Genomic DNA, 27,929 nt, shown 5'->3' with positions numbered 1-27,929 from the left:
TTTTCGATAATGCCCAACATTCTGTTCTCCTTCTTTGAGGCTGCTGCACATTGCGCCGCCGGCTTCATTGCTTTGTCCACCAATACCCCCAAGTCTTTTTCTAGGTTGCCTTCCCCCAGTACCCTCCCTCCCATCGTATAACTGTACATCGGGTTCCCTTTCCCTATATGCAAGACTTTACATTTCTCAACATTGAAGCTCATCTGCCATCTTTCTGCCCACTCGCTCAGTTTGTTCAGATCTCTTTGCAGATCTTTGCATTCCTCAACAGTTCTGACCCTACTGGATAGTTTTGTGTCATCGAGGACCGGACTTGGGCAGCCCTGGTCAAGACACATAGTTGGTCCGACAGGTGGAACTCATTTGTCACCTCAAGATAACTAAGAACTCTCTCGACATCAAGCAGCTTCAATATGTCTAAGCAATCAACCTGAATTTATCAATAGCCTACTCATTCCCTACTGTCCATCTAAAGCACTCAAGACCTCTTCACGATAAGACCTCTTCACGATAAGATTAAATAACTTTGCAGTGACTGCACCATCTCTTTGGAATTCTATTCTCAATTACCTTCATGAAGAATCATCTCTGCTCCATTTTAAAACACAGCTGAAAACATTTCTGTTCCAAGATGCCTTTGATACTTAACTGCCCTTGTAAGGGCCAAATACTTGCTGACTGCTGTAGGCAAACCCCCCTCCTATCATTTTCCCTTTATTTGTTCTCTTTTCTTAGAATATTGTAGTTCTTCCCCTTTTTCCACTTGTTCTCGTTCGTTTTTTTCCTGAGTTTTTCGTTCTTCTAACCTCCCTTGTCATTTTTAATTGTCAAGTTCAAACCTTGTTTTATCTGTTGGAAGCTGTATTTTTATTGTACACCGCTCAGAAGCCTGATTGAGTAGTAAAAGAAATTTTAAATAAACTTGAAACTATTTCTTCTCTCCTGTCCGCTGAGTGGAGTGCTAGGGAGGTAAAATTCCTAAATGTCATAAATGACTGCTTCTTGGAGCAACTGGTCTGGGAACCGACAAGAGGGAATGCTATTTTAGATTTGGTCCTTAGTGGATTTCAAAACATAGTATGGGAGCTAACTGTGTTGGGTCCGCTGGGAAACAGTGATCATAACGTGATCAAATTTGAGCTGATACCAGGAGTAACATCACAAAAGAAATCTACTGTAGAGGCGTTTAATTTTCAAAAGAGTGACTATGATAAAATGAGGAAAATGGTTAAAAAGAAGTTAAAAGGATCAGTTGCAAAAGATTAGGACTGTAAACCAGGCGTGGATGTTATTTAAAAATACCATCGTGGAAGCCCAGACCAGATGTATTCCACATATCAGCAAAGGTGGAAAGAATAGGAAACGAGAGCCGGCGTGGTTAAAAGGTGAAGTAAAAGAGGCTATTAGAGCCAAAAAATCATCCTTTAAAGAATGGACCAAGATAGTAAAGGGGATGGAACTCCTCTGCTAGGCTGTCCCGCCTCCGAGGAAGAAGGAAGTTGCATCATTGGAGGTGGGGCAGCCTAGCAAAATCCCCAAGGCAGCAGAAGGAAATTGACTCGCTAAAGTTACGGCAGCTGTCAGGCAAATTACAATAAGGAGAGAGCAGTGCTGCTGCTAGTCCAGGCTAGTGTTTACAAGGAAGGTTTGAAAAATCACCTGGCTTTTCGGGGGGGGGGGGGGGGGTTCTTTTTAACTTTCTTTGGCTAGAGTCGAACACAGAACTTCAGGCTGTGCCAAGTCAGGCCTGGGAATCCCCAAGCCGGTGAGAGGGGTTTTTAAAATTTGTTTGAGTGACAGTATCGGCAGCAGCAGGATTCATGATCGCAATGACAGCCGGGCGCTCACCTAAATTAGCCGGGAGGAGCACCCGGCAAAAAAACGCTAGGGAGAACACTGGATAGTCCCTATAGCCAAAATTGAGAAAGAAGGCACCGGCACCTGCATGGTTTGAGCAGTCTTGAGACTTTTGAAGAAATTTTAAATGACAGTATACTTTTGCATTGTCCTTACCAGGATTCGTGGATGACAGCACCCATCTGTAAGAATGTACCATCTGCTTGTCCTGAGATAAGCATTAGTACAGTAAACAGCTTAATGCACATGTATTTACTCTGGCATTTTTGTCATAAATTCCATCATGTTTTGTCATCTTCTTTGATGTTAATTTATTTCTGGTAATTATATTATACACAGAGTGGAGGCGTGTAGGGCAGGATTAAAGGGTAGGCCTAGTAGACAGGTGCCTCGGGCCCGAGAAGGTCAAGGGGGCCCAATGCACTGCTTTGATGAAGTCATGTCATATACTGCAGCGCCAAGTAGCTCGTCTTCCTTCTTCCCCCTCCCCCAAGCCGGCACCATCTCTCTTATCCCCCCTCCCTGATCTAGCAGCACCCATCCTATCCCCAAGGCCAGGAACACCCCTTTCTATCCCTCAACCAACCCTCCTTCCTTCTGGCTCTGAGCCAGCACCACCACTTTCATTCAGTTCGCTCACCGTCTGGATTGCTGCAGATAGTGGAAGCCCAGCTATTCATACACGCAGACTCATGACCTTTGGTTAGGCTGCACCCCGCTTCTGAGGAAATAGGAAACTGCATAGAGGAGATGGGGTGCAGCCTAGCCAAAGGTCATGAGTTTGTGTATAGGAATAGCTGTGCTTCCATTATCTGCAGTGATCCAGGATGGTGAATGTGAGCAGTGGGTGCCAGCTCGGGGGCAGAAGGAAGGAAGGTTGGTTGGAGGATAGAAAGGGGTGTTGTTGGCCCCTGAAATAGAAGACTGATGAATGCTAGTCCCAGTGATGGAGGGGATGAGACAGAAGGGTGCTTCTGAATTGGGAGAGATGCTGGCTCTGGGGACAGGAGAGGGAGGGGTACTGCTGACTCTGTGAGCAGGAGAAGAGGAAGAGGTTTTGCTGGAACTGGGAGGGGTGGTGAGAGGGAAAGATACTGTTGGCCCTAGGGACAGGAGAGGGAAGGATGCTGCTGGCCTTGGTAGGGGAGGGGGTGCTGCTAGAATTGGAGAGAAGAGTGAGGGGTGCTGCTGGACCTGGGAGTGAAGGTGAGCAGGAGAGGTGCTTCGGGATGTGCGACAGGGAGTGCTGCTAGACCTGGGGAGCAGAATGAGAGAGGGAAAGGTGCTGCTGGATCTGGGTGGGGGGATATATTATGGAGAGGTGCTGCTGAGCTGAAGAAAGGAGAGGGAGATGTACTGCTAGATCTAGGGGGAGGAAAGAGAGAAAGGGAGAGATGCTGCTTGATCTGGGGGATGGAGAAGGAAAGGTGCTGCTGAACTCTGTGTGTGTTGGGGGAGGGAGACAGAGAGAGGCTGGTTCGAGAGACAATGGAGAAGAAAAGAAAGACTGAATCAGGGTCGCAGAAGGAGAGAGACACTGGATTGCAAGACAGAGCAAGGATTCTGATTCACACTCACCTACTCTGTGCTATATCGCCCTCTGTTCATCCTCAACCTATTGCTCTCCACTGCAATCGTCCCCGATGCCTTTAAAGGGTTAAGAACATAAGAACATAAGAAGTTGCCTCCGCTGAGGCAGACCAGAGGTCCATCTCGCCCAGCGGTCCGCTCCCGCGGCGGCCCATCAGGCCTATTGCCTGAGCAGTGGTCCCTGACTATTTCTATAACTACCTCTTGCTCCTATCCCTATAACCTACCTCTACTCCTATCTGTACCCCTCAATCCCTTTGTCCTCTAGGAACCTATCCAAACCTTCTTTGAAGCACTGTAACATGCTCCTGCCTATCACAGCCTCTGGAAGCGTGTTCCATGTATCCACCACCCTCTGGGTAAAAAAGAACTTCTAGCGTTTGTTCTAAACCTGTCCCCTTTCAGTTTCTCCGAGTGCCCCCTTGTACTTGTGGTTCTCCATAATTTGAAAAATCTGTCCCTGTCTACTTTTTCTATGCCCTTCAGGATCTTGAAGGTTTCTATCATGTCTCCTCTAAGTCTCCGCTTCTCCAGGGAGAACAGCCCCAACCTTTTCAGTCTGTCAGTATATGAGAGGTTTTCCATACCCTTTATTATCTTAGTTGCTCTTCTCTATACTCCCTCAAGTACTGCCATGTCCTTCTTGAGGTGCGGTGAATCTTTGTGTTAGTGTTTTATTGATTAATTATTGGATGGGTGGGGGGATAAAATGATTGTTCATATAGGTAGGTAAGTTGAAAGTGCTTTTCTTGATTTATTTAAGTTTATATATTTATATATTGCACTGTCAATAATTTGAAAATCGATAAAGAATTAAAAAAAAAAAAAAATACTACATAACTCTGCGAGACCATTAAGAAATGGTCATATGAGGTCATCAATTCAGTAAAGACCACCAGGACACTTAAAATTATTCCAATGGTGAATCAAGATTACAGGCTTTTGTGAGAACCATGGAGGAGTTCTGAGTTTTACATGACTGTATTATGTTAGCAGGAATGAATATATTATTGGTAAGAGTGAGAGAGGTAAAAAGGAGGTGACCTAGAAATAGTCTAGAGATCATAACATGTAACTTGTTAGACAAAAACTCAGCATACTGCAGAGAAATGCAACAAAAACTCAGCATACTGCAGAGAAGTGTAACAAGTAGAACAGTAAAGCACAGTTACTTACCGTAACAGGTGTTATTCAGGGACAGCAGGCAGATATTCTCACTGATGGGTGACAGTACTGATGGAGCCCCGGTATTGACACTTCACGAATTTGAAAAAAGTTCTTGACGCCCGCACCGTGCATGCGCGAGTGCCTTCCCGCCCGACATAGGCGCGCAGTCCTTCAGTTAAGATAAGCCAGCTAAGAAGCCAACTCAGGGAGGTGGGAGGATTGTGAGAATATCTGCCTGCTGTCCCTGGATAACACCTGCTACGGTAAGTAACTGTGCTTTATCTCAGGACAAGCAGGCAGCCTATTCTCATTGATGGGTGACCTCCAAGCTAACAGAGACGGGATGGTGGGAGAGTTGGCCCAAGAAATACAATGGGAAAACAAAATGGCCGAAGCGCCCATCCTGTCTGGAGAAAAAAACAGACAACAGAGAGAAGTGAAGGAACAAAATGAGAACATTGTGACAGCTGTACAGAGTTCCTCAGAAATATAACTAGAAGGAAAACAACAAAAGCTGCCAGAACTCGAACTTAGGGACTGGGACACGATATCCCTGTGCCAGGCCAGTCTGAAGAAAGAAGAACAAGAGGGAGGCAATCAGCCAAGTGAAAATCATTCCCCTGAATATAGGATATCCAAACTAAGTTGAATCAAAAGAAAAGGTTGGGATAAAATCACTGCAGCTCCGACCTGCGTAACAAGGAGGACAAAAAAAACCACTTATAGGACAAAACATATAAAGCCAGGATCCTCGTAGGAAAAACGAGGTGCAGGAAACAACACAGACAGAAGAACTGACTGAGCTAAATGTAAAAAGTAGAAGATACTGTGGACATGAACACAGAATCACCTTGGCTTGATGAAAGACTGATAATAATGAAACTGCTAGCAGGGCAGGAACGCACCAATCCCCCCTGGAGGAGGTGAGAGACATAAGAAAAAAACATTTTACAGGTAATAAACGCAAGTGGAGCTGACGCCACTGTTACCAATGATAGCATCAACAATCAGGAAAAAAACCACAGAAATAGTCCATACGACAGAAGAAGGAATGAAGTGTGGTTACACACATGAAAAAACTCCTGTCATGAGCCTAGGAACCAGAGAAGGACTCGGAAATAGGGTGCCCTTGACAGAACAAGGGAAAAAAATGCAATAGCATTAAAAAGAAGTCTGAGAAAGCACAGTTACTTACCGTAACAGTTGTTATCCAGGGACAGCAGGCAGCTATTCTCAAATATGGGTGATGTCACCCACGGACATCATCCACGGAGCCCAGATGCACACAGCCTCGCAAGCAGACTTGCTTGTAGAAATATAGAAGTTTCAAGTCAGGCACACCGCGCATGCGCAAGTGCCTTCTTGCCCAGTGCAGGGCGAATCTCCTCAGTTCAGATAGCTAGCAGAGAAGCCAACCAGGGGAGGTAGGTGGGTTGTGAGAATAGCTGCCTGCTGTCCCTGGATAAAAACTGTTAAGGTAAGTAACAATGCTTTATCCCAGGAAAAACAGGCAGCCTATTTTCACATATGGGTGACTTCCAAGCTAACCAGAATGGGATGATGGGAGCGTTGGCAATTTAGGAGAATAAATTTTGTAATACTCTCTGGCCAAAATGGCCATCCCGTCTGGAGAAAACATCCAGACAATAGTGAGAAGTGAAAGAATGAACCGAGGACCAGATAGCAGCTTTGCAAATTTCTTCAATAGGCGTGGATCTGAGGAAAGCCACTGAAGCTGCTATTGCTTGGACTTTGTGGGCTTTGACTTGACTCTGTAGTTGTAATCCAGCCTGGGCATAGCAGAAAAAGATACCAGCAGCCATCCAGTTGGAGATGGTACGCTTAGAGATTGGATGTCCCAACTTGTTTGGATCGAAGGAGACAAAAAGTTGAGGATCAGTTCTGTGTGGTTTGGTGCATTCCAAGTAGAAGGCCAAAGCATGCTTGCAGTTGAGAGTATGAAGAGCTGATTCTCCAGGATGAGAATGAGGTCTTGGAAAAAAAACTGGAAGTACAATAGATTGGTTGAGATGAAATTCTGAAACTACTTTAGGTAAGAATTTAGGATGAGTACAGAGGACCACCTTGTCATGGATGGAAAACTGTGAAAGGTGGATCAGCAACTAATGCTTGCAGCTCACTGACTCTTGGAGCAGATGCGAGGAAATTGAGAAAACCACTTTCTAAGAAAGATACTTAAGATGAGCCGTAGACATTGGTTGAAATGGAGGCTTCATCAATTGAGCAAGAACAACATTGAGATCCCAAACGACTGCAGGTGGTTTGAGAGGAGGTTTGACACTGAAAAGTCCCTTCATAAATCTGGAAACCACCGGATGAGCAGTCCCTTCAATAGGCTGATGGAAAGCAGCAATTGCACTGAGATGGACTTGGATCGATGTAGACTTGAGGCCAGAGGTGGATAAGTGCAAAAGATAATCTAGAACAGAAGATAAGGAGGAATCTTGAGGCTCCTTATCATGAGAGATGCACCGCGTAGAAAATCTAGTCCATTTTTGGTGGTAGCATTCTCTAGTGGCAGGCTTCCTAGAAGCCTCTAAAATGTCTCTTACAGGTTGAGAAAACTGAAGGAGTTATGTTGAGAGGTACCAAGCTGTAAGGTGTAGAGATTGCAGGTTGGGATGAAGTAGAGATCCTTGACTCTGTGTAAGCAGAGATGGAAAAAATGGTAGAAGGTATGGCTCCCTGCTGCTGAGTTGAAGTAGAAGGGAGTACCAAGGTTGTCTCGGCCACCGAGGAGTAATCGGAATCATGGTGGCATGATCCTTCTTCAACTTGACAAGAGTCTTGAGAATGAGAGGGAATGGAGGGAATGCATAGAGAAAAAGATTTGTCCATTCCAGCAGAAAAGCATCTGCCTCGAGGCAATGAGGATAATATATTCTGGAGCAGAACTGGGCAGTTCGTGGTTGTGGGGTGCTGCAAAGAGATCTATCTGAGGCATTCACCACTGCGAAAAAATGTGATGAAGAGGTGAGGAATTGAGTGTCCATTCGTGAGGTTGCAGAAGACAACTCAATTTGTCCGCCAAAAATTTTTCACTCGTTGGATGTAGACAGCTTTGAGGAAGGTGTTGTGGAGGATTGTCCAGTCCCAATCCTTCAGAGCTTCTTGACAGAGTGAGGGAGATCCCGTCCCCCCGTTTGTTGACATAGTACATGGCGACTTGGTTGTCCGTCCGAATGAGGACTACCTGGTCGTGAAGAAGATGCTGAAAAGCTTTTGAAAGCATTGAAGATCGCTCTGAGTTCCAACAGACTGATGTTTCACTGACAATCCGTACATGTCCAGTGGCCTTAAGTATGGAGACCATCGAGATGAGCCCCCCCAAGTGTAGGTCGAGGAATCTGTTGTGAGGACCTTTTGATGAGGGGGCGTTTGAAACAGCAAGCCTCTGGAGAGATTGGAAGAAAGCATCCACCAGCGGAGAGACTGTATCAACGAAGAAGTGACTGTAATGTGTCGAGAGAATGGGTCGCAAGCCTGTGTCTACTGAGATGCCAGGGTCCACTGAGGAATTCTAAGGTGAAGTCTGGCAAAAGGAGTCACATGTACTGTGGAGGCCATGTGACCTAGGAGTACCATCATGTGTCTCGCTGAGATTGAAGAGCGGGAAGACACTGCATGACAGACTTGAAGAAGAGCCTCCAGACATTGTTGCGGAAGGAATGCTCTTAGTTGGATAGTATCCAGAACAACTCCGATAAACTGTAGATTCTGAGAGGGCTGAAGTTGGGATTTGGGAAAGTTGAATTCGAATCCCAAGCTTTGTAGGATCCATGTAATCCATTGGGTCACTACAATAACCCCCTGAGATGTTGAATCCTTGATGAGCCAGTCGTCTAGGTAGGGGAACACTTGAAGACCATGGTTCCTTAGAGCTGCTGCTACCACCACCAGGCACTTGGTGAACACTGGGAGATGAAGCCAGGCCAAAGGGTAGCACTCTGTATTGGTAATGCTGATTCCCCACCCGAAATCTGAGATATTGACGGGAGGCCGGATGAATGGGAATACGAGTATAAGCCTCCTTGAGATCCAGAGAACATAACCAGTCGTTCTGATCTAGAAGGGGTTAAAGGGACACCAGTGACAACATGCAAAATTTTTCTTTGAATAAAAATTTGTTGAGAGCCCTGAGATCCAGAATGGGTCACAGATCGTCCGTCTTCTTCGGAACTAGGAAGTAACGGGAGTAAAACCCCCTGTTCTGCTGTTTCAAAGGAACTGGTTCAATGGCACGGAGACAAAGCAGAGCTTAAGCTTCCTGAAGAAGGGCGGTCTAGTATGGACTGGAAGGATACTCTCTTGGAGGAAGCTCTGGAGGAACCTGAGTGAAATGAAGAGAGTATCCTTCCCTGATGATTGACAGCACCCAGAGCTCAGATATAATGGTCTCTCATCGGTGATAAAAATGATGGAGATGACCTCCTATGGGGGGGAAGAGAGAACAGAGACAAAATGATGGAGGTTATGCTCTGTTTTAAACAGTCAAAAAGGCTGCGCAGCCTTAGGTGCAGCAGAAGGCTAAGGTTTCTGTTGCTTCTGTTACTTGATTGTAAGGAGTCGCCCTCGGAGTATAACGCCTGTGGAAAATTGGAGGAGGGCATGAAGGTTTCACAGGAGCTGGTTTAGGCTTTGGTCTGACAATGGAAGGAAAAGATTTTTCATATTCAAGCGATTTCTTAGTGGCTGCCTCTATGAATTCATCAAAGAAGTCATTGCCTGCACAAGGTCTGCTAGCCAGGCGGTCCTGAAGATTAGGGTCCATGTCAATGGTGCGAAGCCAGGCCAAGCGGCGCATTGCTACAGAGAAAGCTGTGGCCCTGGCTGACAATTCAAAGGCATTTTAAGAGGACTGAAGAAGATGCAATCTGAGTTGTGACAGAGTAGCAATAACTTCTTGGAATTCGAAGTGCTTCTGTGTATCCAGGTAATTGAGAAATTTAGGAAGATCAATGAGGAATTTGAGATAAATAACAAAGTTAAAATTATAATTAAGGACTTTGGAGGACATCATAGCATTTTGATAAAGATGACGTCCAAACTTGTCCATAGTTTTCCCCTCCTTCCAGGAGGAATAGTAGCATCGACTCTGGAAGGATGGGATCTTTTTAAGGAGGACTCCACAAGAAGGGATTGGCGAGACTACTGTGAATTTTCAAATCTTTTACAAAGCAGAGTTCTATACCTGGAGTCCAATTTGCCTGGAACAGCAGGAATGATATAAGGGGTCTCCAGGCAGCGTGTGAAAGTCTGAGACAAAAGCTTGTGAAGAGGAAGCTTAAGTGACTCCGCAGGAGGTTGAGGGAGCTGCATGACCTTGAGATACTCAGAATATTTAGAACCAGCATCTAATTGAAGTTCTAGGTCATCAGCCATCTGGCGAAGAAAAGCAGAGAAAGACAGCTGATCCGCCAAGGCCTTGCCCCGATAGGGACTTGATGACCTCGAGGTGGCCTGGGTCAGAGGGGAAGCCTCTATGGAGAAACAACCATCAAAAGAATATGGAGACTTGAATGAGGCAATGGAAGCAGCTGAGTCCTCGAGGTCTGGAAGCAGAGACCTCGATCGAGAAGTTGGTGGTCTGAAAGAGCTGGAAGGTCTGGAATGAGGCCTAGACGAAGAAGGTTGCTCTTTGGAAGAAGACCTATGCCTGTACGGATGCCTTGATGAAGGCCTCGATCGATGACGAGAATGGTGTGTGGAAGCAGGTCTCGAGGATCGAGGAGACTTCGCCCTAGAGATGGAAGTAGGCAATGCTACCGGTGAATGGATAGGGCTAAAAGCAGTAGATCAAAACTCAGGAGTTTTGATGGAGAAATCTCAAAGCACTCCCAAAGACTCTGCTCCTTGTACGGAGTGTGAGGATTCCTGTTGAGGCACTCGCAAAGAATCTACTCCTTGCAAAGAGTGCGTAGATGCCAGACCAGACACTCGCAAAAACTCTGCTCCTTGCATAGAGTGTAAAGGTTCAGCTCGAGGCAGAGGCTTGACCTCACGGGAGACTGCCGATTGCCCAGGCTGGATTAGAGAAGACAGCATCGGCCCAAATTTGGTCAGTAATTGAACAAACTGCTGCTCTAACATGGTCTGGAGAGAAGCCGGCAAAGATGGATCCGCGTCTGAAACCGGACCACTTGCTGAAGCTATAGGCTCCAAGGTGGCAGTGAAGATGTGCTTCGACTTAGAAGTCTTGGAAAGCTTGAGGACCACCGCCAGAACCTTCTGCTGAGGGAAGCTCAGGGGAAGAGACAGCAGGTTTACTCGAGGTCAGAGACGTCCCAAACGAGGAAGGTCTGATGAGGCTCGAGGTCGACTATGTGTGCTGCTGCAGGGCAGGTAGGAAAAGAAGATGAGCCTAGCGGCTCGAGTTGCACCCAACTCCACAGGATCCCCGCGACCCGAGGGGGGGAACCCACGGGATCCCCGTCGTCCCTGTTCAGCTCTCTAACCCAAACTCCCTTCAGCAAAGATGACTTGGGGTTACTGAGCCAAGCTCTGGACTCAACCAGGTAAGGCCCTGCACTGCTAAGAGGCAGGCCAGAGACTAGGAACAACCCACCACATGCTGGAGGTATACAAAAATGCTAGAAATTTCCATAGAGAACCAGTAATATCTCTGAAAAAGTCCGTTTCTGAACCTCTATCATGCTGCTAGGTGAGAAATACAACCCGCTAGGCGCATGCTCAAGGCCCAGCACAGGAGGCAGATCTTCGGGCACCGGCACCAAAGCACAGACATGCTGGTGCCGTGCGGAGGCTACACTAAAGTAAGGAGAGGGTTCGGGTGGGATTGGGGGACCTCAGGTCGCGGCGGGGGTGCATGATGGCGTGGCGGGGGATGCCGGTTGCGGGGGGGATGCTCGCAAATCGAGGCGTGCTCGGTTTCTGAGGGCGCCGATTTTGTCGAATGTTTTGCTCATCGTTGCAGAACATTTGCAAAATCGGTGCACTCGTAAACCGAGGTACCACTGTATATATCTATTTTGAGTGTTTTGTTGTTTTATTGTATTAATACATAATTTTACCTACCACAAATTTTCAGAGGTGCCTCCAGTTCCAAAAGGATGGGCTGACTAAGGAAAATTTCTCGAGACTTTATAACACAAGCCCCGAACTTCTGCTTCTGTCATCTGTACAATCTTCCCAGGACGACATCCTCGCACTGAAATAAAGTTGTAGATTTATTTTCTGAACAGTAACCAAAAATATAAGAACATTAACATATTGCAAGTGAAAAGTCTTATCTATTCATGCATCAAGGAACAAATCTTGCCTTAAACAGAACTTTCTCCTGTTCTGCATACCACTTATTAACCAAATCAGTTTATAGCTATACAAGTGAATCACAAACTGTGTGCCATGGCAAGATTCCGGGTGCGATGCCAGGGACTGGGTCACTTCCAGCATCAGCAACTCTCTTCCTCTTCATCCCCACATGAACCTTCTCATTTTCCCTGAGCTCGGGGCTGTGTCTAGAGAGTCTCCGAGCATGCGCAGACGTTGATATGATATTTCATGTGCATACGTGCGACATCATCATCCGCGCATGCTCAGAGGCCTTCCAGACAGGGCACCGAGCTTAAGGAAAACGAGATGAGGTTTATATGAGGCGGGACTGTGGGTGAGCCACAGAAAAACATTTGCTCTGTTAGTGTGCCAGAGCAAAAAAAATGTTTGCGGGACACTGAGCTATACTAATGCCTCCAACGTGTGTTTAAGTTGTCAGAAGGACATTCCACTTAATACACAAAACCTGCAAATAATTGAAACAGCAAATCTAGAATGTCAGTTTCACAATGTGATATTCTGCAGTGGTTAAAACTAAGGCTGCAGGAAAATAAAAAATTTAATTGCGATTAATCATGACTACATAAGAACATAAGAATTGCCGCTGATGGGTCAGACCAGTGGTCCATTGTGCCTAGTAGTCCGCTCCCAGGGCAGCCCTTAGGTCAAAGACCAGTGCCCTAACTGAGACTAGTCCGTACCTGTGTACGTTCATTGTCAAGCAGGAACTTGTCCAACTTTGTCTTGAATCCCTGGAGGGTGTTTTCCCCTATAACAGCCTCTGGAAGAGCGTTCCAGTTTTCTACCACCCTCTGGGTAAAGAAGAACTTCCTTACGTTTGTACAGAATCTATCTCCTTTTAACTTTAGAGAGTGCCTTCTCATTCTCTCTACCTTGGAGAGGGTGAACAACCTTTCTTTATCTACTAAGTCTGTCATCTCTCTTTCTCTTCCCCCTCTCCCCCTGTGGTGTGTCATCTCTCTCTCATCTCCCTTCTCCCTCCCCCCCCAGGTGCTCTGTCGTCTTTATCTCTCTCACCTTTCCCTTCCTCCCCTAAGAAAGCAGTCCATTATTGGACATTTTATTTATTTATTTTCATATAATCTGCCTTGTTGCTATCCAATGGCTTAGTTGTTCTTAAAATTATGCAAATTTAGGGCCAGTGTGTCAAAATACTGAAAATGTTCAGCGGTGTTAAATTGCTTTTTGTAAGAATTTTACATACTTTATTAGAAGGTTTTAATTCAATTTATTATCAATCTACTCTGCTTTCACTATTTTATGAAAGGTTTCGTGTAGACATTTTAGATTAGTGAATTGACCACCTTGACATGATGTTTTTTACCTAATTCCTTCAAGCCTGTAACTCTGTATTACTTTTGTATTATCCACAATGTATTATGCTGTTGAGCAGTTTGTCTGCTACAATGTATCCAGCCTAGATTATAAACAATGTATCATACTGTTTTCAATAGCTTTCCTGTTAGTATTTTTCCACAAACACTGTGATTGTAACACAATTCATCCTCAGTGTTCTCCCCAGAAATTTTTTCCAGCCGGGTGGCATGAAAAAGTAGCCATTGGGGCGGGACGGGGAAATTTGGTGTGTGGGGAAAAATTAAGGGCTCCTTTTACTAAGCTGCAATAGCGTTTTTAGCATGTGCAGAATTGCTGCGCTACACGGCTAGAACTAACGCCAGCTCAATTGCGGCAATTCTGCACGAGCTAAGCGCATGGTAAAATTGCTAGCGCAGCTTAGTAAAAGGAGCCCTAAATGTGTACTATTTGTATTAGTTAATTATTATTAGTTATTTTCCAATGCTCAATATGGCAGCCTTTCTTAAGGTTTGACACTTGTTCCATAATTTTTTATTAAATTTAAGAAGTATCCAATTCTAGAAGTGAATAATTAGATATCTGCCCTCTTTCAAATGGTATAGAGCAGCGTCTCTCAAACTTTTTTAACTCCGGCAAACTAAACGGAGCAAATGTTTTTTGTGGCACACTAAATGCAGCAAATAGTTTTCATGGCTGGAAAAAATTTCTGGGAGAACACTGTTGCCGTTAGTTTTCAAGGTCCAATCACGTCAAAGACTGATGCTTATCTGGGCAGTTGTATAATAAAAAGAATGGATAAGATAACATGAGAAGTGAAATTGTCATGAATCAGAGGGATACATACCCTGTAGGTCCTAAAAGCAGGCTTGTGGATTAGATATAAACTATGAAGGCTGTGGTGTACTTAGCATATGTGACACCCGAGGCCCATCATTTTTTTACACCCCCCCCCATCTGTATGAAAAACATGATTTTTATAACAATCCACACATCACACAAGAGTGTACCTAGGAAAAGGCAGCATCTTACATACTGCAGTGAGCAGTACAAAATCAATACACCCATTGTAAAACTAAACAAGCTAGTCTAGTACAGATCAATCCTACACAGTCAATCCTAACTGAAAACCATGTCTTTCGAACACACAGCACACAGAAAACACCTTCGCCTAGTATGGAATATGTAATCACAAACTAACCTCTCTCCCTTTTACAAAACTGTAATGTGGTTTTTAGCCTTGGTGGTAACAGTTCAGACTCTCAAAGAATTCTGAGCAATTACCACCATGGCCGGTGCTAAAAAAAAAAAACGCTCTACAGTTTTGTAAAAGGGGTGATAAAATAGAAAAACGTAGACAAAGGTTAAATTGAACCACCAAGAAGCTGGACTCTGCATACAATGACAACACCACAGAAACAGCAATGCATCTCCCCTAAAGCAAAAAAAATAAATAAATATAATTTTTTTCTACATTGTCTTCTCTGGTTACTGCTTTCTTCATAGTCTTGACACTCTCTTCCTTTCATCCACTCTCTACCTTCTCTCTGCCCCTTCTATATGGCATCTTCTCTCCTTGTATTCCCCTTCCATCTCTCCCTTCACCCCTATTATTCTGGCATCCATCTTCTTCCCTTCCCTCCTCCAATGGTCTGGCATCTCTCTCCTGTTCTTCCCTTCCCTCTGCCACACGCCCATGGTCTGGCATTTCACTCTTTCCTCTCCCTCTCCCCACTTCCATCAGCATCTGCCCCCTTTCTTTCCCTCCAACCCAATTCCATCCAGTATCCTTCCCCTTATGTCTCTCTCTCCTTTCCCTGCACACCAATTCCATCAGCATCTGCCCCTTTTCCTCTCCCTACACCACCATTCCATACCACTCTGACCCCCTTTTCTCCCTCTACCCACCCTTCTATGCTCCTCTCTCCCTCCAAACCAGCAAGGTCCCATGATGACTGCTTCTGTTGCCTCTACCTCTGGAAGATGTTGGAGGGGATGGGCCGGCAGACGCAGGGAGTTGTGGCAAGGTTCCGCAATGACTGCAGCTACCAGTCCACCTCTTCCGACGCCACTTATGTCTTCTGGAGGCAGAGACGGCAAATGCAGTCATCGCAGGACCTTCCTGCACTTCAGCGTGGCTGCCAACTCTGCTTCGGAATAAGTACGGCAGCCGCGCTGAGGTGCAGGTGCCATTTAGAGCAGCTCGGAAGGTTCTGGATCCAGCCGGCTGTGTACCCCACTAAGGCTGGCACCCGGGGCGGGCTGCCACTGTATGAGAGGACAAAAAATAATAAAAAGAATGGATAACTTGACCGATTTAGACATGTCATACAATTATAACCACAAAAATATGTCATAAAATGTAATTCTAAACTCAAAAGACTCCAGACGAAAAGCAGACTATAGAAAGGAAACCAGAAAAGACTGGGTAGATGAAAAGTGAAACCTGGGAAAGATCTAAATTATTGTTCAAATGAGCTTCTATTAAAACCAAAGAATAAAACCACAGCACTTGGGAAAGTAAAAAAGGGAGAGTAAAATGGACTTAACGAAAAGGTCTCTGCACTGATGAGATAAACTCGTACGCAGAATAAATGTGAACACGCGATAGTGGGGCTATGATATTTGATCTGTTGAAAGAGGCACCAAAAAAGTGTTGGCAGTGGATTGAATGCACACTGATAGGGGAGAGGCATGGGGCTGTTAAAAAAGGCTGCTTTAATAAATAAATGAAAATACTGGTGAAAAACTAAATAAAAAAACCAAAACCATGATAAAATGCCGAACCTGACTGCAAGTGGTAGTGAAAGTAGCATAGGGCACCCGTAGTACTGTTAGTGCCAGAGCTGCTTAGAATAAAGAACCGCGCTGTACATGAGGAGAAAAAAAGAAAGAATGAGGTGATAAGATCTAAAGTGCTGGCCCCTCACTGCACCACTTGATAAAACTAAGGAGCGATGTTCTAGAGCAGGGGTGCCCACACTTTTTGGGCTTGCGAGCTACTTTTAAAATGACCAAGTCAAAATGATCTACCAACAATAAAATTTTAAAAAAACACAAAGCACACTGTACGCATAGAAAATGTTAATTATCATTCCTATTCCAGGGTTTTTCAAAGAGGTCAAAGCAGATGACTCTATGCACTGTCACCTCAGTAACAACCATACAAAAATAGACAAATATACCCCGCTCCCTTTTTACTAAACCACGATAGCAGTTTTTAGCGCAGGGAGCTGCGCTGAATGCCCAGCGCTGCTCTCGACGCTCATAGGCTCCCTGAGCTAAAAACCTCTATTGCGGTTTATTAAAAGGGGACCTTAGTGTAAAATATAGACAGCAAATATAAATTCAGATACTAAATTTAAAATAAAATCATTTTTCCTACCTTGTCTGGTGATTTCATTTGTCTCTGGTTGCACTTTCTTCTTCTGACTGTGCATCCAATCTTTCTTCCCTTCTTTTAGCCTGTATGCTTCCTCTCCTCAAGACCTCATTCCCTCCCCCAACTTTTCCTTCCTCTCTCCCTGCCCTTTCTTTCTCTCTGCCTCCCTTTCTTTTTTTTTCTATTTCTCTTCTTTCCTTCTGTCTCCCTGCCTGCCCTTTTTCTTTCTTTCTCCCTGCCCTCTCCCAAGCCACTGCCACTGCCATCAGGGACCAGGACCCAAACCGCCACCAATAACAGGCCTGAAAGCCGACGCCGCCCCAAGCTCTCACTGTTTCGGCCGACCAGCATTCCTCTCCCCGACATCAATTCTGCCATCGGGGAGAGGAAGGCTGATCGGCCCAAGATCGCGATCGACCTATTGGGGGAAATGCTGCTGGGTCCTGCCTTCGTGGAAACAGAAAGTAAGCAGGAGCCGGCAGCAAGAAGAGCAAATGCTTCACTAACCTGTCTCTCGCCTTAGCCTGTAGCGAATGCTTGCTTCAGGGCTCTCAACATGTGCGTGCCGGCTTCTTTTCTCCCCCCCCCCCCGGGACATAAATTCCGGTTTCGGAGGGAAGAGAAAGGAAGCCGGCACGCATATGTTAGAGCCCCGGAGCATAAGTTCGCTACGGGCTGAAATCTCTAAGACGGGGTTTTTTGGGTTTTTTAAATGTTCAGCAGCAGCGGCAGCAGCAGATGATAGCTGGGCGCTCGTCTAAATTAGCTGGGCGAACCGCCCAACTAAAAGGCCCTAGGGAGAACACTGATCCTGATAAGCTGTTAGTATATTTCAACAATAACTTGGCTGTAACTTGTGTTGTTATAAGCTCATATTTACAGCCAATGTAAAAATAGTCTGATATACATTCCTCAGCAACAGCAGCAGATGAATCCAGAGACTAGTGGGATAGCACACATCTACCAGCAGGCGGAGATAGAAAACTGATTAACAGGTGGTCCTATTGGTTGGCACTAGAGAATGACACGGTGGCGGTTTACCCGCGGCTACCGTGTTTAGCCGCGGGTAACCCGCCAAAACGGGGAATGAAAAATAGCAGCCTTTGCGGGGATGGGGACAAGGCCATTCACCGCCCCGTGGAGCTGTGAAAGGTCTTGTCACCACAGTGAGGCATCAAGGATCGCGCGGTCCCCGCAGCCCCCACCCGCCCACCAGCACGCCGGCTCAATTGTTTAACCAGCTTCCTCTCCCCACCTCACTTTAGTTTGCCGGCTTTCTTTTTCGGCAACCGGTACGCTTTCAAAGAACCGCGCATGCGCAGCTGCTCAGTATTCAATCTTCTGCTCTGACCCAATCGGAAACAGGAAGTTGCAGCAGAGAAGATTAAACTTTGAGCAGCCACGCATGCGCGGCTCTTTGAAAGCGTGCCGGTCGCCGAAAAAGAAAGCCGGTAAACTAAGGTGAGGTGGAGAGAGGAAGCTGGTTAAACGATCGAGCCAGCGTGCGGGTGGGGGCTGCGGGGACCGCGTGTTCCCGGCTCACACAAGGAAGGAGGGAGTGAAAGGGAAAAAAGTTTCTCTTCCTTGGAAATAGATTCTGAAGTGACCTCATCAAAGAAGACCAGCACCAAATGTACAAGAAATCCCTTAAACAATGTCAAAAGAGCCCAAAAGAGAAAACTGCTACTGCCGTGAGACTCCATTATTGAAGGAATCAACTTGAAATCACAGTTCAAGAGACAGGAAAAGGTTAAATGCCTCATGGAATCCTCAGCCACAACACAAATCAAATTATGAATGAAATCAGAGCAGACAGTAAGAATTATAAAATTGATGTCTAATGCTGAGGCATTAGAAATAATGCCTCAGCAATACAATTTTCAGAAGTTCTATTTGCTCATGGTAAGGGAGAAGAGAGACAGCTAGTGATGGTGGGGGGGACTGATAGAAGATATGAAAGAAGGGTGGTAAAGGGTAAAGGAGGGAGGGAAGGGTAGTGGTGGAAAGGAATAGAACAGACATTGAAAGAGGGTAGAGAGGAACAGACCCTGAAGGGAAATGTGGAAGGCAGAGTGGGGAGAAGACGCTGGAAGGGAAGAAGACAGATGCCAGACTATGGGGGAGCAGAGGGAAGAAGATGGGTGCTAGACCAATTGTGGGAGGGGGTGAAGGGAGAGGCACAGTAACAGCAAATGGAAGACGCAGAGAGAAGACACACAGTGGATGGAAGGAATTGAATGAGAAGATGTGGAAAGCAGAAACCAGACAACAAAAGTAGAAAAAAAATTATATTTATTTATTTTTTGCTTTAGGATAAAGTAGTATATTAGTTGTGTTGATAAAAATTTATAAACAAAGCCCTGCCAGCTGAACATCTCTTTCTCTAGTTCAGCAGCCAGAACTTTGATTTATAAGAAAGGAATAAGCTAAATATTGCAGTACTAAGGCATATATGGATGCTGCGGGGACGGTGACGCGGCGGTGAATGGGCGGTGAAGGGAACGGCGGTGACAGGGCGGTGCAGAGGATGGTGGGCCGGGGACGGTGCAGTGACGGGGACAGATTTTTTCCCCGTGTCATTCTCTAGTTGGCACTCTCCCTGTAACTTTAGTATTCTCTATCTCCCAGTAGGTGATGGTCGCTTTTCCACTAGCTCCTGAATTCTGACTGAAATATTATTTCTTCTTCTGTTGAGAATTTTCTCTTCAGGTAGATAGGGATGTTTGGCTGAGCGGTGCCAACTTTGGGAGGTACACCTGGGCCCTCCTAGGTCCCTACTCCACCTTCCTCTCCATTGGAATGAGGTTACTTCTGGTTCTTTATTTTTTCTTCTTTAACTTAAAAAAAAAAAAAAAAAAAAAGAAGAAGAAGGATTGGGACCAGAATGCAGCAGCTGGATGGTACTTTCCTGTCCATTCCAGTCTGCAACTACCAGTCTTAACAAAGGTGAACTCGGGTAAGAGAAATTTTATTTTCCAGTTCTCTTTCTGCTTGCTTGTTTGGTTTGCCGGTTTGGTTACTGGGGTGTCACTGAATGCGGTTTTGTTTTGTTGGCTGCCGGTTTTGGGTTGCTCAGTGGTTAGTTTTCTGAGGAATGGCGGCAGAGGCGGTTAAAAGGTGTTCCCGCTGTGGGAAGTGGCAAGCACCATCGGGCCTCTGTTCGGCGGGTTGCGCAGACGCAGTGGGTGAAGAAACTCAGATCGCACCTGAGGGATCGGTTGTTTCCCGCACGGTTGAAGTCCGGCCTACTTCTCCTGCATGTGCGGCTGCTTCCGTTCCGCTTCAGTGCACGTCAGCGGCTGGGCAGGAGTCAGCTGTTTTTCTTCTTCTGCTTCCATTGTGGGGCAGGTTTCTGGGCAGGAACCGCTTTCTTCAATGCAGGCTCCAGCAAATTCAGTGGCCTTTTTTCCCCGCAGTTTGTTATGTTGATGCATAAAGCATTTTTGATGCAGAGCTCTCAGTCTGCATAGCAACGGGTAGGTGTTGTGGACCAGGTTCCCATGCTTCATGCCAATAGACCTCCTCTGGAGTCTCAGGCGGCAAAAAGGCGCAGGGTGGCACCTATGGATGGAGGGGACCCTCCATCCAACTCCACCTTCTCTCTTGCTCTTCCAGATTCTCTGGAGGATGGTGAGGTGGTGGATTTGGAGTTTGAGGATTCACTGGCTAGGGAGGTGGATGATCCTACGGTGCTCTGTCTTTTTCATAAGGATGAACTGCCATCTTTTATTACCAAGGCGCTACAGGGCCTTAATATCTCTCAGCATAATCCACATGCGCAAGGGTCAGCTAATCCTCTTATGGCGGGCACGAGAAAACCGGCTAAAATGTTTCCAGTTCATGAGGCGATGCAAGAACTTATTTCAGCTCAATGGAACATGCCAGAGGCTGGTCTCTGTGTCATAAAGGCTATGTGCCAGTTGTATCCGGTTTCTTAGGACGAGCTGGACAAATTTAAGAACCCCATGGTGGACGCTTTGGTGGCTGCGGTTACCAAGAAGACTACCTTGCCGGTTGAGGGAGATATAGCACTCAAATACATTCAGAATAGGAAGATTGAGTCTTCGCTTAAGCTGTCTTTTGAAGTAGTGGCGGTTACCTTGCAAGCGGCTGTGTGCAGTTCATATGTGGCACGAGCTTGTCTGCAATGGGCTCAACGTATGGCAGATCAAATGATGGAGTCAGGGATCTCTGTCCCATCCGACTTTCCAGATATGGAGACGGGTCTAGCATATTTGGCAGACACCCTCTATGATATTATTCACGCTTCGGCGAAACAAATGTCTCTTTCTGTTGTTTCTCACAGATCGTGGCTTTGGCACTGGGCGGCAGATGCGGCTTCCAAGCTTAGACTCGCGAGACTTCCTTTTAAGGGTCGTATGTTGTTGAGGGGAGACACAAAAAGGTCTGAGGAGTCCCCCACAGAGAGAAGATGTGATGAAGATGCGACAAATTGAGTCCATTCGAGAGGTTGTAGAAGGCGACTCAATTTGTCCGCCAGACAATTGTTCTTCCCTTGAATGTAGACAGCTTTCAGGAAGATGTTGTGAGACACAGCCCAAGTCCAAAGCTGCAGAGCTTCCTGGCAAACAGGGAGAGAACCTGTGCTTCCCTGCTTGTTGACATAGTACATAGCGACTTGATTGTCCGTTCGAATGAAAATGACTTTGTTGTGTAGATGTTAAAAAGCTTTTAGAGCATTGAAGATCGCTCTGAGTTCCAACAGATTGATGTTCCAACAGATCAATGTTCCAACAGATCGACATTGACGATCTGTGTTGGACCAAGGGCTTGAGTACGGAGACTGTCTAGATGTGCCCCCCAGGCGTAGGTTGAGGAATCTGCCGTGAGAACCTTCTGATGAGGGGGTGTTTGGGACAGCAATCCTCTGGAAAGATTGGAAGAGAGCATCCACCAGTAGAGAGTGCCTCAAAGAAGGAGTCACTATGATGCGCTAGGACAGTGGGTCGCAAGCCTGCGCCCACTGAGAGGCCAGGGTCCACTGAGGATTTCCGAGGTGAAGTCTGGCAAAAAAAGTCACATGAACTGTAGAAGCCATGTGAATGAGTAATACCATCATGTGTCTTGCTGAGAGTGAAGGAAGGGAAGACACCTAGTGGCAAAGTTGAAGGACAGCATCCAAACGTTGCTGAGAAAGGAATGCTCTGAGTTGTACAGTGTCCAGAGCAGCTCCAATGAACAATAGGTTCTAAGAGGGATGGAGGTGGGATTTGGGAAAGTTGATTTCAAACCCCAAATTTTGTAGGAACCAGGTAGTCTGTTGGGTCACTACAATAACCCCCTGAGATGTTGACTCATTGATGAGCCAGTCATCGAGGTACAGGGACACCTGAAGACCATGGTTCCGCAGAGCTACTGCAACCACCACTAGGCTGGTGAACACTCTTGGAGATGATGCCAGGCCGAAGGGTAGCACTCTATACTGGAAATGCAGATTTCCCACACAAAATCTGAGGAACTGATGGGAGGTCAGAAGAATGAGAATAAGAGTGTAAGCCTCCTTGAGATCTAGAGAAAACAACCAATCTTTCTGATCTAGAAGGGGATAAAGGGATGCCAGGGACAACATGCAAAATTTTTATTTGACTAAAAATTTGTTGAGAGCCCCGAGATCCAATATAGACTGCAGATCGACCTTCTTCTTCGGAACTAGGAAGTAACAGGAGTAAAACCCCCTGCTCTGTTGTTCCAAGGGAACTTCCTCGATGGCATGGAGATGAAGCAGAGCTTGAGCTTCCTGAAGAAGAAGTGCGGTCTGGGAAAGATACTCTCTTGGAAGAAGTTCCGGTGGAATCTGAATGAAATGAAGAGAGTATTCTTCCTTGATGACGAACAACACCCGGAGGTCTGATGTAATGGTCTCCCATCGATGGTAAAAATGATGGAGACGACCTCCTATGGGAAGAGGAGAAGACAGAGGCAGAACGATGGAGGTTATGCTCTATTTGAGACAGTCAAAAAGGCTGAGAACCTTGGGTGCAGCAAAAGGCTGAGGTTTCTGTTGCTTCTGTTGCTGTTTCTTGTGTAAGGAGCTCGAGTGTAAGGAGCTGCTCTTGGAAGATAATGCCTCCGATAGGATGGAAGAGGTCGAGAAGGCTTGGAAGGAGCTGGCTTAGGCTTTGGTCTGACTATGGAAGCAAAAGATTTCTCATGCTCAGACAACTTCTTGGTGGCGGCCTCTATGGATTCATCAAAGAGGTCATTGCCCTCACAAAGAATATTGTCCAGACAATCCTCAATGTTGGGGTCCATATCAATAGTGCGAAGCCAGGTAAGGCGGTGGATTGCTACCGAGAAAGCAGTGACCCTCGAGGAAAGCTCAAAGGCATCATAAGATGACTGAAGAAGATGTAACCTGAGTTGTGACAGAGTAGCTATGACTTGCTGGAACTCCAAAAGCCTGGGCTGAGAAAGATCTTTAGCAAAGCCAGGTAATATTTCAATAAAATATTTGAAATAAATAGTAAAGATGAAATTATAATTCAAAACTCTGGAGGCCATCATTGAATTTTTATAAAGACGACGGCCAAACTTCTCCATGGACCTGCCCTCTCTGCCAGGAGGTACGGTAGCATAGACCCTGGAAGGAAGACTCCTCTTCAAGGAAGATTCCACAAGAAGAGAATGATGAGATAGTTGAGAGTTCTCAAAGCCCTTGCAATGTACAGTTCTATACCTCGATTCCAACTTGCCTGGAACAGCAGGAATGGAATGAGTCACCAGATTTCATTTGAAAGTCTGAGAAAGAAGCCTGTTAAGAGGGAGTTTGGGAGACTCTGCAGGAGGTTGAGGCAAACCGATTTCCTCTAAATACTCCTTAGAGTACTTAGAACCAGAGTCCAATTTAAGATCCAGGTCCTTAGCCATTTGATGAAGGAAGGAGGAAAAGGACAATTGATCCGCAAGTGGATGGCCTTGAGAGGGACTCGATGACCTCGAGGCGCCTCGAGTGGAAAACGAAGGCAAGGCCTCTTTGGAGTATTGATATCCCAGCAAATAAGCAGTCTTGGACGAGGCACTGGGGGAAGTGGAACCCTCAGGCTCTGCTATCGGTGTCCTCAATCGAGGGGTTGCAGGCCTCAAAGAGCTGGAACGCCTGGATGAGGAAGGCTTCTCTTTTGAAGAGAACCTGCGCCTTGATGAGTGCCTCGACAGGTGATGAGAGTGCTGCCTGGAAGCAGGTCATGTGCGAGGTCGAGGAGACTTCACCCTATGCCTCGAAATGGGCAATGCCATATGTGAGGATAAAGGGCTGGAAGCTGTAGATTGAAGACGAGACTCCCCATAGACTCAGTGGTTTGGATCGAGGTATCTCGAAGCACTCCCAAAGACTCGGCTCCTTGTATGGAGTGTGAAGATTCCAGATGAAACACTCGCAAAGACTCAACTCCTTGCATAGAGTGTGAAGATTCCAGACCAGACACTCGCAAAAACTGGACTCCTTGCATAGTGTGTGTCGATTCAGCTCGAGGCACAGGCAAGGACTTGACCTCTTGTGAGACTGCTGAGTGCCCAGGCTGGACTGCAGGAAGCAGAATCGAGGCAGGACTATATTTGGTCAGTAACTGAACAAATTCCCGCTCTAAAATGGTCTGGATGGTAGCCTGCAATTGTGGATCCGAGTCTGAAACTTTCTGAGGCTAAAGGCTCTGAGGATGAAGAATGCTTCAACTTGGAGGAGTGATGCTTGGGCAGCTTGAGAACCACCGCTGGAACCGTCTGCTGAGGTATCTGACCTGAGGGAAGCTCAGGAGAAGACATGGCAGATTTACTCGAGGTCGAGGACATTCCAAATAAGGAAGGTCCAATGAGAGTCGAGGTTGAGGAAGCAGGATACCCCATGGCAGGCTTGACTGAGTCAGAGGCCGAGGCCGGAGTGGGGGGGTTTCCATACCGAAAATCTTCTCTGCTTGCACTCTGTGACGTTTGAGGGCTCGAGGTTGAAGGGTAGCACAGCTAACGCACGACTCCAGGCAGTGGTCAGGCTCCGGTCCCAAACACTGAAGGACCAACGGTGTGGGTCAGTGAGAGAGATCGCATGCTGGCACTGGCTACACTTCTTGAAGCCTGTGACTGGCCTGGACATAGAAGGCAAAATAGCCGCCACAAAGTCGAAGCTCGCAGGCTGAGGGCGCGTGACTTTTTTTTTTTTTTAAACAATGAAAGAAAAGAAACACAGCGGCACGGTAATAAAGAAATAAAACATGAGCCATGGTGAGAGAAGGCACAAAGCGAACTAAGTTCAGCGCAGAGCGTCAAAGACAGACTTCTCGGCTCCGTGGAAAACTGAGAACTGAGGAGGCGCACCCTGTGCTGGGCAGGAAGGCACTTGCACATGCAAAGTGCGGCAGACTCAAAACTTCTGAGTTTCTTCAAGCAAGTCTGCTTGCGAGGCTGTCTGCATCCAGGCTCCATGGATGACGTCACCCACATGTGAGAATAGGCTGCCTGCTTGTCCTGGGATAACACACCATAGTACAGACCCGCTTTAAACCCGTGGGTTAAAACCATGGGCTCGCATTACAGGGAAGGGTGGCAGAGAGCAGGAGAGTCGGCGCAGCAGGAGAGTCATGGCGGCAAGAGCAGGAGAGTCAGGGCAGCAAGAGATTCAGATATAAGAGTTGCTTTCCTTCCCACTTTGCTCCACTATTTTCAGGGTGTAGGAGACAAACTGCTTCTTATGAGGGGCAGGAAAGTTGGCAGGGACGTGAGCGATTGGTCCTCAGAAGTCGTTTCTTTTCTGATCAGCCCAGTTGGTGTTCCTGAAATTGTTTAGTGAGTCGCTGCCTTCCTACATTTGCATGCCATTTCCCTCATTTGCATGCGCAGATCAGATTGAGAGGAAGGTTAGTGAACTGGGTTGGGGGTCGCAAAGTGGTCGGGAAACAGGGCCATACTGTTTTATTAACAGCTGAAAATAGGCTGACTGGTGACTTAATATCATTGTTCCACAGAAAGGAAAGCACAATTACTTACCGTAACAGGTGTTATCCAGGGACAGCAGGCAGCTATTCTCACATATGGATGACGTCATCAACGGAGCCCGGATGCGGAAGCCTCGCAAGCAGACTTGCTTGTAGAAACTAGAAGTTTTGAGTCGACAGCACCGCGCATGCGTGAGTGCCTTCCCACCCAGCGTAGGGCGCGTCTCCTCAGTTCAGATAGCTAGCAGAGAAGCTAACCAGGGGAGGTGGGTGGGCTGTGAGAATAGCTGCCTGCTGTCCCTGGATAACACCTGTTATGGTAGGTAACTGTGCTTTATCCCAGGACAAGCAGGCAGCCTATTCTCACAAATGGATGACCTCCAAGCTAACCAAAACGGGATGGTGGGAGCGTTGGCAACTTAGGAGAATAAATTTTGTAATACTCTCTGGCCAAAATGGCCATCCCGTCTGGAGAAAACATCCAGACAATAGTGAGAAGTGAAAGTATGTACCGAGGAACAAGTAGCAGCTTTGCAAATTTCCTCAATAGGCGTGGATCTGAGGAAAGCCACTGAAGCTGCTATTGCTCTGACTTTATGTGCTGTGACTCTACTCTGTAGATGGGCATAGCACAATGAGATACAAGCAGCCATCCAGTTGAAGATGGTACGCTTAGAGACTGGATGTCCCAAATTGTTTGGATCGAAGGAGACAAAAAGTTGAGGAGCAGTTCTGTGTGGTTTGGTGCGTTCCAAATAGAAGGCCAAAGCACATTTACAGTCCAGAGTATGAAGAGCTGATTCTCCAGGATGAGAATGAGGTTTTGGAAAGAACACTGGAAGAACAATGGATTGGTTGAGATGAAAATTCCGAAACACTTTAGGGAGGAATTTAGGATGAGTACCGAGGACCACCTTGTCATAATGGAAGACAGTGAAAGGAGGATCAGCAACTAAGGCTTGCAGCTCACTGACTCTTCGAGCAGAAGTGAGGAGAAACATCACTTTCCAAGTGAGATACTTCAGATGAGCCGTAGACATTGGTTCAAATGGAGGCTTCATCAATTAAGCAAGAACAACATTGAGGTCCCAAACCACTGGAGGCAGTTTGAGAGGAGGTTTGACATTGAAAAGTCCTTTCATGAATCTGGAAACCACCGGATGAGCAGAGAGGGGTTTCCCTTCAATCGGCTGATGGAAAGGAGCAATTGCACTGAGATGGACTTGGATCAATGTAGACTTGAGGCCAGAGGCGGATAAGTGCAAAAGGTAATCTAAAACAGAAGATAAGGAGGAATGTTGAGGCTCTTTATTGTGAGAAAAGCACCACGTAGAAAATCTTGCCCATTTTTGGTGATAGCATTGTCTAGTGGTAGGCTTCCTAGAAGCCTCTAAAATGTCTTTTAGAGGTTGAGAAAACTGAAGAGGAGTTATGTTGAGAGGTACTAAGCTATCAGGTGTAGAGACTGCAGGTTGGGATGAAGCAGAGATCCCCAACTGTGTAAGATGGAAAAACTGGTAGAAGAAATGGCTCCCTGCTGCTGAGTTGAAGTAGAAGGGAGTACCAAGGTTGTCTCGGCCACCGAGGAGCAATCAGAATCATGGTGGCATGATTGTTCTTCAACTTGACAAGAGTCTTGAGAATGAGAGTGAATGGAGGGAATGCGTACAGGAAGAGATTTGTCCATTCCAGAAGAAAAGCATCTGCCTCGAGGTGATGAGGAGAATATATCCTGGAGCAAAACTGAGGCAGTTTGTGGTTGTGGGGAGCTGCAAAGAGATCTATCTGAGGTGTTTCCCACTGTGAAAAAATGTGATGAAGAGGAGAGGAATGGAGTGTCTATTTGTGAGGTTGCAGAAGACGACTCAAGTTGTCCCTCATGCAATTTTTGCCCCTTGGATGTAGAGAGCTTTGAGGAAGGTGTTGTGGCGGATTGCCCAGTCCCAAACCTTCAGAGCTTCTTGACAAAGGGAGGAAGATCCCGTCCCTCCCTGTTTGTTGACATAGTACGTGGCAACTTGGCTGTCCGTCTGAATGAGGACTACCTGATCTTGAAGAAGATGTTGAAAAGCTTTGAGAGCCTTGAAAATCGCTCTGAATTCCAACAGATTGATGTAACACTGACAATCCGTACTGGTCCAGTGGCCTTGAGTACGGAGACCATCGAGATGAGCGCCTCAAGCGTAGGTCGAGAAATCTGTTGTGAGGACCTTCTGATGAGGGGGGCGTTTCAAACAGCAAGCCTCTGGAGAGAATGGAAGAGAGCATCCACCAGCGGAGAGACTGTCTCATTGAAGGAGTGGCTGCAATGTGTCGAGAAAGTGGGTCCCAAACCTGCG

The 27,929-nt window shown here is 46.4% G+C and overlaps 1 protein-coding gene across 1 annotated transcript in view; it reads right to left on the bottom strand.

Moving 5' to 3' along the window:
- The window catches only part of LOC117356964 (serine/threonine-protein phosphatase PP1-beta catalytic subunit-like), a 168,395-nt gene that overhangs the window by 109,677 nt on the left and 30,789 nt on the right, over positions 1–27,929 (bottom strand). Inside the window, 2 exon segments of the mRNA XM_033936984.1 lie at positions 11,671–11,740; positions 11,742–11,803. Of these exon segments, the coding sequence (XP_033792875.1) occupies positions 11,671–11,740; positions 11,742–11,803 (132 nt within the window).

Source organism: Geotrypetes seraphini, chromosome 3 (genome assembly GCF_902459505.1).
Source record: "Geotrypetes seraphini chromosome 3, aGeoSer1.1, whole genome shotgun sequence".
NCBI lineage: Eukaryota > Metazoa > Chordata > Amphibia > Gymnophiona > Dermophiidae > Geotrypetes > Geotrypetes seraphini.
This window is presented reverse-complemented; position numbering and strand designations above follow the sequence as displayed.